At 42.2% G+C, this 10985-nt stretch overlaps 1 protein-coding gene across 1 annotated transcript; it reads right to left on the bottom strand.

Annotated features, from left to right (window-relative positions):
* Positions 1 to 278: 278 nt before the first annotated feature.
* LOC127608533 (centrosomal protein of 164 kDa-like) lies at positions 279 to 9465 on the bottom strand. The gene is made up of 12 exons (XM_052077651.1): positions 8962 to 9465; positions 8689 to 8800; positions 6810 to 7002; positions 6338 to 6448; positions 5125 to 5229; positions 4745 to 4833; positions 2644 to 2773; positions 2443 to 2550; positions 2279 to 2365; positions 2156 to 2205; positions 1442 to 1586; positions 279 to 486 (listed from the first exon to the last, which is right to left on the bottom strand). Exons 1-12 carry the CDS (start codon positions 9002 to 9004, stop codon positions 343 to 345), a joined length of 1317 nt encoding a protein of 438 aa, XP_051933611.1. The 5' UTR covers positions 9005 to 9465; the 3' UTR covers positions 279 to 342.
* Positions 9466 to 10985: the final 1520 nt, after the last annotated feature.

Below are 10985 nucleotides of genomic sequence, written 5' to 3'. Positions count from 1 at the left end.
ATATGATGCATGGCATGTCACTAATGGTGTAATGGTACATTTGCCCAACTTCCGTGCGGGCAGCGTGCGATCGGCTCCCACTCAGTGATAGTATGGATGTGGGTGTGAATGGTTGTTCTTGTACGAGCCCTGCGGCTGACAGATGACCAGTTTGGGGTTGTAGTTTGCCTTCCCCCCTCAAAGACAGCTGGGATAGCCTCCAGAAACTCCTCGCAAGCCTGTTTAGAATAGGTGGAGTTGAAAATGGATGGATGGATGGATGTTTGGCACACCTATCTGTGGTAGTGTCGTCCACTTCTCTTTACAGCACCTCTCAACGTCCATCAGGTTGAAAAGGGAGCGTCAGTAAACTGCAATTTTCAGATCTCGCCAGAGATGTTGAATCAGATTCAAGGCTGATCTCTGGCTGACCCGCTCTAGGACATTCATTGAGTTGTCGTGAAGCCACTCCAGTGCTATTTTGGCTGTGTGCTTCGTGTTGTTGTCCTGCAGAAAGACATCCCAGTCTGAATCAGTCCAGGGTGCTCTGGAGAAGGTTTTTATACAGGATGACTGTATATTGCCGCATTCAGCTTTCCCATCTATCCTGACTTGTTTCTCAGTTTCTGACGCTGACAAATATCAGCACAACATGATGCTGTCACCACTATGCTTCAGTGAAGGGATGGTACGGAGGAAAGCTCGAGCTATGACTGTATGACTGTAGCATTCTTGGTAAGCTCAGTGACTGCGGTTGTTCTCCAGTCACTTAAGTTAGGCGGATGGCTTGTTCAAGGCAGAGTCCTGGTGGTACCGAACTTCTTCAATTTCCAGATAACAGGGGACTCTAAGCCCACCGGGACCTTCAAAGTGGCTGAAACATTTCTATACGCTTTTGCCTGTCCTTTGAGATCTACAGTCAATTCCTTTGACTTCATGCTTGGGTTGTGTTCTGACAAGCACTGTCATCAGTGTGACCTTGTATGTCAAAAGTTGTGTGCCTACATCATCACCATCAACTGAATTGATCACAGGTGAACTACAATTAAGGTGTAGAATAATCACAGATGATCAGTAAAAACGGGATGGATTGGAAGCGCAATTTTAAGCTCAATGTCAAAGGCTGTGAATACTCATTTGCTAAATAAATAAAGAAATGCAATCGTTGTTCAATTACTTAAACGATAAAGGGTCGCACGTGTTTTAAATTTTTCCCTGTCAAATGATTCCTTGTCAAGCTTTAAGTGTCAAACGCCGGTCCTCGAGGGCCGCTTTCCTGCATGTTTTCTGCTTCTCCCTGTTGCGACACACCTGATTCAAATGATCAGCTTATCCGCAAGCTCTGCAGGAGCCTGATAAAGATCCCGATCATCGCAATATATAGTATTTGCGTGTGCGCTCGCATGCATATGTCGCTACATAGATCGTACAATGTTAGATATTCGATTTAACAGCCACTCACCATAAGTGTTTTGGGAGCCTCCTGTACTTGTTTGTCTTTTTCAGCTCCTGAAGAACTCACTGAAGGCATCTGAATGTCGTCAGGGCCGTGTGTTTCTAGGCTAAGGCGGCCTTTTTCAGCAGAACTAGACTGAGACTCATCCAGGCTGCAGAGAAAAGAGGGAAGACGATGGCGATTTAATGGAGGTGGTTTCAGGAAACAAGCTAATATTGTGCGATATTTCCTTGATAAATTAAATTAAAATTGCATTCTGTTCAGGCTGGTATATGGCTGGTAAATGTATAAAAGATGTATCACAAGGTGGAATTGACTGCAACATCCCTTGAAAAGTTTTGCATGTTACCACCGTTCTCCCTTTTCTTAAATCCGGGGGTGTACGGTGAAAACCATGAAACTCTTCTACCTACTCTTACCACACAAGACTGTCTTTTTAGAATCTGATGGGCCGTGACATGTTACGTAAACTCTAAGCATGGAAAACACAAGCTACCCATACGGTTAGCGTCATTTGAGACTTAAGTAGGATCCTTCAGAGATTCTGGCATCCCAGACAAGCCCATGGAGTACGCGCTAAATCGCGTGTGCCAGTATTGGTAAAACGAAGTTACTTAAAATTTCTCTATATAGATATTCTGTGGAATCAGTCCTTCTGTACGAACGCTTAAGTATAAATATGAACATATTTCAGGAAAGAGCATCGAAACAGCTACACACCTTTTTCCTCCCTCAGTCTCTTCATCTTCTTCTTTGACATCTATCCCTAGCTGAAAAAAAAAGTGTCTAATATGTTAAGTTTGACGTCTACTGCCGTAATCAAACCTGCCAAACATGAAGTACCTGTTGCTCCGAGTCGGTACTGTGGTCTGCAGATATGTCCTGCATTTGTGGCTGCTCCAGTAGATCTGCATCAGTGCTTCTTGAATCCTACGGTGAAGAAGAAATTCACTTTTACAAAAATACTGAGCCCAACATCACGAAATGAGCATCTTTGACATTGTTACCTCCTTTTCAAAGATGGCATTGTCTTCATCATCGCGGCTTGAAGGTGTTGAAGAACTTTCATCCATCATACTGCTCAAAACACTTAAGAATCCACTGCAAAACAAACCCTGGCAAAGCAACAATAATCACTGTATCACCTTATTATGCTTTGGAGTGAATTTGATTTTAGACTGGAAATCTTGACAGTGATTGAAACTCACTACAGGTGTTTTGATAAGTTCTTCTTTCTCTTGGTCCTCTTTCGCTCTTGGGTCAGCGAACTTATTGCATTCATGGTCCAATGATGCACTGTTGTCTTCAACAGAGGAGTCATGCCCCGATTCATCTGGGCTGGAGGAGTGTTGAATAAGAGGTGCAAATCAATTGAAGCTGTTTTAGCAAACAAGAATACAAAACTGATAAAAACTCAAAAAGGGCAGGTATCCAATTTGGTAGTCTGGACATAATGTGATCCAGCAGTCAGTTTGCGAAATGACAAAAAATAAAATAAAAAATAAAAAAACGTTTCTAGGAATGCAGAAATGAGTACTTTGCGTAACATTCAAATATGCCTACCGTTTTTCCAATTAAAGTGCTAACAAATGACCTTTACCAAAGTTTGAGTTTTAGGAACACGAGGTTGTTCATCTTATTCAGACAGCCTGACTGTGATGTCTTGGCCTGAACATTTTGGGTGACATGTAAAACAGATGCCGATAAGAGACAAAGAATAGTCGTGTGGAAGGATTTTGTTTGCAAATACAGATGGGTCGGACCATGTGTGCTGTGAACCAGGGAAAAAGTATGGAGCTGGATTATCATCTATTCTAAATGATCTTTGCACTACATCTGGTGCAGGCATCTCAATGTCTTGTTATTGAAAAACACCTCTATTTGTAAGCACGTGATATCGTGTGATAGCTTTTCTATGGCAGCTATGAAAATCGATGTATTATATATTGCACAACTCTATTTGGAACTGTTCCAAATGAGTGACTTCTTTTAACCTGAATTCCCATACTTGTTAGAAGTGAAGCCGTTTAAGCAATTTCCCTATGACCTTAATCCGCTCCTGCTCTCTCCCATCAGCCTAGAACTAAGCGATTAATTGATTTATCCGAGTTTATTCATCATAACAACTTTTTTTTCTGGAAAAAAATACTTTTATCGGCAGCTTCCATCGTTCAAAGCCTGCACCTGCTGATGTGCACTGCTTGACTTGATTTAGACTTTCAACATGACTATGAACGCTACAAAAGTACAGTGTTGCTTGCATAGCGATTCGGTCGCTAGACTTAGCAACTTTTCAGAACCTCTGAGTGACTATCTTTTTCAAAAAGGTAAAATTAGTTTTCATGAAGAATCAAGACATGACTGGAATAATTTCAAATAGGAGCCGCCATTCAGAGAGGTGCGTTTGCTCCGTCCGCGGTAATGCCATCCTGTGGACTCCCCGGAGCCGGGGAACTTGGGGGCTACGCGCATCGTGAATTGACCCCGGTCTACCTGGGTCAGGGTGGTCTGTAGCGGTACCTCCTGTGTGGTTGAGGACTTGTCACACCTCTAGGTATGGATTGCTCCCAGATTATCTTCCTCACCTGGATCCTTGCCATGTCCCGAGACGATCACGTCATATTCTGTGCTGTGTCTGTGTGTTTATATGTAAAGATGGGAAGAATGGGTATCTTTGTTTTTTTGTTGTTGTTTCTTTCCATTGGTTACGTTTTTTTCTGTACACTTTGTTTTGCATTTTTAACGTATGAAAAGTGGCGGCACGGTAGTTGACTAGTTAGCACATCGGTCTCACAGTGCAGAGGTGCAGGGTTCGATTGCGGCTCTGGTCTTCCTGTGTGGAATTTGCATGTACTCCCCATGCCTGCATGGGTTTTCTCCGGGTACTCCCGTTTTCTTCCACATTCCAAAAACATGCATGGCAGGTTAATGGAACACTGTAAATTCTCCCGAGAGGTGATTGTACGCATGGATGGTTGCTTGTTTATGTGTGCAACAAAAAACATCCAACCAGCAACTGAACTAGTTGGATGGCAACCAGTTCCGGGTGTACCCCGCCTACTGCTCGGAGACGGCTGGGATAGGCTCCAGCACTCTTCGTGGCAACAATTAATTCCACAAAAGTGACACACTCACACACACACACACACACAAGTTACATTGAGATGAAGGTGAATTCAAGTAAGTCTGTTGATGTTACAACTATCACTGTAAAATAGTTGGGAAATTTAGGGATTTATGACAAATGATTTTTATTGTCTGTTTTTGGCATTCATGACATCCCCAACAAGATGAAAAGACAAAACAAACCCCTTAGCAGCATCAGTCGCCTCATTCTCGCCATCTTTTTCGTCCGTCTCCAGCCGACTGTCACAGGAAATAGAGATGTCGGACGTCAACTTAAAGATGAGAAAAAAAATAATGATAACGATAACAAGTACAGTACTTCAATTCAACTCAATGACAAGATGAAGACAATATATGCAATGAGTGGGCAATAAGATGTTAATATGGAGTAAGTCCAAATATTTGGAATTAGACAGGTTGAGCACGAACTGGGTGCGAAGTGAGGCTGATGAAGATTCAATTCTATGACAAATTCGTGTCGAATTTATGGGGCTGATCCAAGACAGTCTTTCCCCAACTTTTATTGAGCCAAAGCAACCATTTTATATGACAATGTATTGTACCTGTTGCAGTGGTGAATCACTACTCTGGTCGCCAGAAGGGGTCTTATCAAGCATTTCCGACTTTGACATCTCTGCTTGATCGCCACTAACAGTGCCTCCAGAGTCCTATGATGAACATGTGGTCACAAATGTATACATGCATTTTAACTGACACATGCAGACAGCTAAAACAATTTTAACTTCACACAGTAAATATTGTACATAACAAAACCACTAAGATCCATCTATCCATTTTCCGAACCGCTTGATCCTCACTAGGGTTGCGGGGGGTTCTGGAGCCTATCCCAGCCGTCTTCGGGCAGTCGGCGGGGGACACCCCGAATCAGTTGCCAGCCAATCGCAGGACACACAGAGACGAACGAACAACCATCCACGCTCAAATTCACACCAAGGGACAATTTAGAGCGTCCAATCAGCCTGCCATGCAAGTTTTTGGAATGTGGAAGGAAACCGGAGCACCCGGAGAAAACCCACGCAGGCCCGGGGAGAACATGCAAACTCCACACAGGGAGGCCGCAGCTGGAATCGAACCCGGTACCTCTGCACTGTGAAGCCGACGTGCTAACCACTGGGCTACCGGGCCGCCCAAAACCACTAAGATATAAAACAAAACCACAAAGATATCAGGTAGCTACTCTAATATTCCTATTTATTTTGATGCGAGACATAATTAGATGGAATGTTGATTTGTAGTAACATTGATGTTTAGCATTAAAATAACATTGGGATGCGAACAGTAAATAACGTACAGCAAATTTTACTTCACGTAATTCATCATTTTTACTTCATGTAAAATTTTTGATGCAGAAGCGGCCATTCTGTGAGTAGCGGTGGAAATTGTTCTCGAGCCATCACTGACGAACGGTCGAGTGATGGCAACCTTAAGAAAATGGATGAACTCTGCACCAACGGAAATGGGTTTTCATCCCTCACTGGAATTGTCACTAACCATTGCCGAAGATGAGGAAGATAATGAGCTGACGTTTCTCCAATAGTGGTGATAAATAATTTAGCAATGATGGAAATGTAGTTACAATAGCGATTATAAAACGATGAGAGGACGATGACAGGTTTGGTCGGCTTGAAATAAAGACGTAGTGACGATGGCGGACGGGTGGCCCGACTGCTGTCGAAGGACTAGTGACAGACCGGCAAAATTTACTGACATGCCCGCCTCCACTTGTATACTTGGTGTATGCTCGTCTTAGTGTACCTGATTTTCTGAGCTCCCATCATCTTCGTCATCAAAGCTGGGCAGTGTCTGAGATGATGTTTCCTCGCACTTGCTGCCTATTACACTCAAGAACCCACTGCAAAAAAGTCCCTGAAAAAGCAAGGACCACAAATATTCCATTACTAGGAAAGTCATACGAGGAATTTAAGAGAGCAGGAATCAATCAGTTGATTGGAATTACAGTATGATCTGAATGCAATTGATTTATTTTTTTTCTATGCCGATGTTGATTCCGATGTTTGGTAGAAAAAAAAATTGAACAAATGGCTGATTCATTAAAAAATATATAATGATGAAAATATATTTTGGGGGGCGGCCGGGCTTACCAATATAACAAACTGAATGACTTTTAATGACTGTTTTACGATACTTTGTTTGTTTAACTTCACAACAAATTAATTTTCAAGTACCTTACCCAGTATATTTATTAAAAGTATCGTAAGCCACTCACTGTGTGTGTATTATTAGCGTCCTCATTCTCCTTCTTGTCCAGTTGACTTAGTGAGCTTCCAACAACAACGGAGCGCTGGATACGCTCACGTTCCTGGATCACCATTTTGCGGTACTGCACTTTGCAGGGGTGCTCGTTAGTCGTCGTCTGTAAATAGTGGTTGTGAAAGATCGGGTTCCCACTCTCGTCTTTGCTGGAGGGATAAAGTCACACATAGTCAAAAGCAGGATACAGTTTGAAACGGCCTCAATTGGTATTCTAAATAACAGAAATAAATCAAATTCCAACTAATCCAGGCAAAAAAAGCCCAATGGCAACAAAGCATAAAACACATTTCCACAACTCACTTCAACATACAGTAGTTCCTTGGCACCAAGATGCCACAAGCCGGCGCTAAAACACTACTGCAGTATGACAAACAGGTCGAATCTTGTGCAGTATTAATTCAGCATAGCAGGGAACAAAAGAGGAAGGGCAACGGCGCCCTAGCTTTATAGATATTGGCACATCGAAAAGGCTTTTAAACAGCCAAGCTTGAGTCAGTTAGGTCGTGTTCTCCTGTCCCCAAAGATGCTACCCGCCACCAGCTCAAACAACGGGTGTTTAAATACTGTTAAATTTGGATCCTAATGTCATCAACTCAACTCTGGTATTTTGGTTTGTAGCCAATCAGAAGCAGATTCTTTGCAAATGCAGATGGAAATTGCAAAAATGAACAAACTACGTATGTTCACTAAATCCTCAGGGGTAGTTTCGGTTTCTATTCTCACAAACCAGCCTATGTTGCTGCATTCAAGTGTACAGTTGAAAGAGTAGTATGAGCTTTGCATTTGAATATACAGTACTTACATTTACATGAACCTGCTGCACTATTTTTGTTGTGGTCTATCAGCAGTTTTATCTGGCATACAGTACATACCATAGCTCTTAAAACAAACAATTGATGGCCACAGTGCACATGTTTGGTGCCAGGCTCTGGCCAGAAAATCAGATGATAACAGCTCCCAATCGAACGTTTAAAACAGGCATGTCCAGCTCCAGGCCTGGAGGGCCACCGTCCTGCCTGTTTTCCATCTCTCCCTTCTGCAACACACCTGATTCAAATCATCAGATCATCAGACAGCTCTGAAGCAGCGTTAGAACAATCCAGATTATTTGAATCAGGCGCGTTGCTCCTGGGAGAGCTGGAAAACAGGCAGGACAGCGGCCCTTGAGGACCGACTTTGGACACCCCTGGTTTAAAAGAAATGAATGTGGTTTGTAAATGTCCATTCCCATGAAGTGCTTGTTCAAATGACCAACTATTAACATGTCAAATAATATATGAATTATTAAAAGTGTTATTGTTTGAATTGGATTCTTACATGTGTTTACCGTTTTAGGAATCGTGGCAGCAGACTCTTCATGTCTGTGTTTTTCTGCCCTTTGTTGATCTGTAGTATTTATACATAAGATAAATGACAAAAGTGTCAAGAGTCATTGTGTTTCACATTGGTTAATCTTGTGCTGTGTTAAAATACAGTATCCACACAACTATTTTGAAGGGACCCTATTCAAGTTGCTGACCCCTGAGCCTTATCATCTTCCGGGTTACATACAGGCCACGGGGGCCTATCCCTCCTGACAAAGGGCAGACTGCACCCTGGACTGGTCGCCAGTCAGTCACAGGGGAAAACGCACATATAAACAACCATTAACACTGAAAGTCACACTGTCAACCTCTACATTGCCAGTGACTTTTGTTTGAATAATCAGGTTTATTTCATGCAGTATGTAATGTGCAATTCTGCCAAAGGTACAGTACATAACTGAGAATATATGTCAAACTGTAGAGAAGTAAAAATGGAGCCCTGTGGCTGTATCACCTCCAGTGACTTACCTCTCAGCCCATCCTGGGGGAAGACGGGCAAATATAGCTTCCCTGGCAAGACACATAAGCTCTGGCTCAGTCTCGGGATCAATGCCTATGTCCCGTGCGTACGCCCTGATATCTAATGGAAAATAACAATAATTAATCGTAATCTAGGGGATGTTATTGGATTCACAATGGCTTCGAGCAATTAGCCAAAAATCTTTAAATGTGCCAGTCTCGCGTGTAGTTCGGGATTTGAATAACTGGGCATGTAGAATGTTTACACAGTGCATAGCCTACCTTCTTCAGAGCGATCTGATTCTTGAGTCTCCGAGCCACTCATAGCTACTGCTGATAGCTAATAAATGTCTATATTATGGCAAAAAGAAACAACTAACTGAATAAACAAATGAATAAATAAATTGTGTGAGACGGGGGACAAAGTGGTTATTTACTTCTAAGCAGACATGAACACCAGAATTTAGAAGCACAGGTTTTCCTCCTGTAGTTTTGGCGAACAAAAACTGATGACAAAAGCACATCCGTCACGCATGTCGTCAAACGTCACGGGTGAGGGATAGCTTCATGGCAAATGTTTGTTTCATTCAAACCTTTGGGGCAAATGTTGACAAAACGGCAGCGAACCATCGTAAAAGACGTCCACCAAACCGCTGTTTTACTGGATGTTTTGCTTTTGGCGGGAATTTAGATTATACTTGCGAAAAGTGTTGATTTCATTTTAAAATGAGCGCTACACAAGTTTGGTTGCGCTGCATTCAAGGGGAAGAATAGATTTTTGGTGCCTACCAAAAAAATCAAAAAATCTGTCACTTTCAAGCATGACGACACCCTTGGTAGGGTTTTGGAACGTGTAGTTACGCCGCGTTGCGTTATAAGGGACGTCTGCGCCACTTATTTGGGTATCTTTGTTTACAACGCAACACATTGTAGTTGTGTTCCCGCTGTTAACTGAATTACTCCCCAGTCCGAGTCGGTCTTTTTTTTAAACGGCAGTAAAGCGAAACGTTTAGCAACGAGATCAGGCAGTTTCAATAAAAAGAGGACACGATGTAAAAAAAAAATATTTATTTATTAGCACCGTGGCACTCTGACGTGTTGAATGCAATCCGCGGTGCTCGGAAAAAAATTGATGACATTACTGAGCTGGGCATGCTGAGGTGTATGCAAGAGAAAATAAAAGTCGCTTACGAAAATGACTACAATGTACCTTACACAATGTCAAACAAAAAACGCTGCAGATTATCTTTTCCGAATGTAACTTGCAAAATTGTTCGCCAACATTGACGTGTTTATTGCATATTGCGTATGTTCGCTAAAGCTGTCATAGTCTCTTGTAGATAAGACTGGCCAACAGTGATAAATAACTCAGCATTGATGTTTTCTAACACAAAAGTTGCTTCAATGATAAAATGAAATGTCTATTTCTCGGTCCATTTTTAGAGATACATGCCTAAAGGTGGGTACGGCCTCTTATGGCCTGGCAGTGGGGATAAGACTAACCCAAGGTCCCATGTTAGGTCAACAAGTGCACACCATTTGTGGTCATGATTAACATGTCGTGTAACTCATACATGCAAATGGAACATTCCAAATGATTCGGAAAAGGGAATTTTGACTTTCTCCCCAACACTGACTGCATGTAAACGTAGTGGCTGACTCCTCATTCCCCTACAGAAGATGCTGCATCAGGAGCATCTAGGGGCTTGCTCAAGGACATTTCGAAATGGTCACATGGGCCGAGGATCTAACCCACAACCTATGGGTTTGGAGACGACCACTCTACCATTGAGCCATGCTGCCCCTCAAATGGTTTGGGGGCAGATTTCTGTTTGAGCTCAATGACATGAGTCATGTCCTGTTTGTTTTATGTTGTGGGTGGTTTGACTTCTTGAGTAATCAGGTAAATAACCTTTAGTTCTGGGGATACTGGAGTCTGAAATGATTCACCACTGCTTTGCGAAAGTGTTGTTTTCTCGATCTCGTCTGAGTCATTTTTGCTCTCTAGTTCCTCGTTTGTAAGTATTAATAGTATATAATACATATATACTATATAATAGTATATAAGATATATACTATCAATACAAACTCATTTTTGTCACGGGCCACTTTGAAGTTACGTCTTCCCTGTGCTTAATCATCACAAAAAAATGATGGCTCACTAGTTTTTAAATCAGTCGTATTTCTTTATTTGTTGAGGGTAAACAGGGTATCAGGATTATTGCAAAATGTCACCGTTATTTATTACTCATGGCAATTTGAAATGTCGGTACATATTTTAGCAAGGATCGTGGAAGTTGACACAT

This window comes from Hippocampus zosterae, chromosome 10 (genome assembly GCF_025434085.1).
Source record: "Hippocampus zosterae strain Florida chromosome 10, ASM2543408v3, whole genome shotgun sequence".
NCBI lineage: Eukaryota > Metazoa > Chordata > Actinopteri > Syngnathiformes > Syngnathidae > Hippocampus > Hippocampus zosterae.
This window is presented reverse-complemented; position numbering and strand designations above follow the sequence as displayed.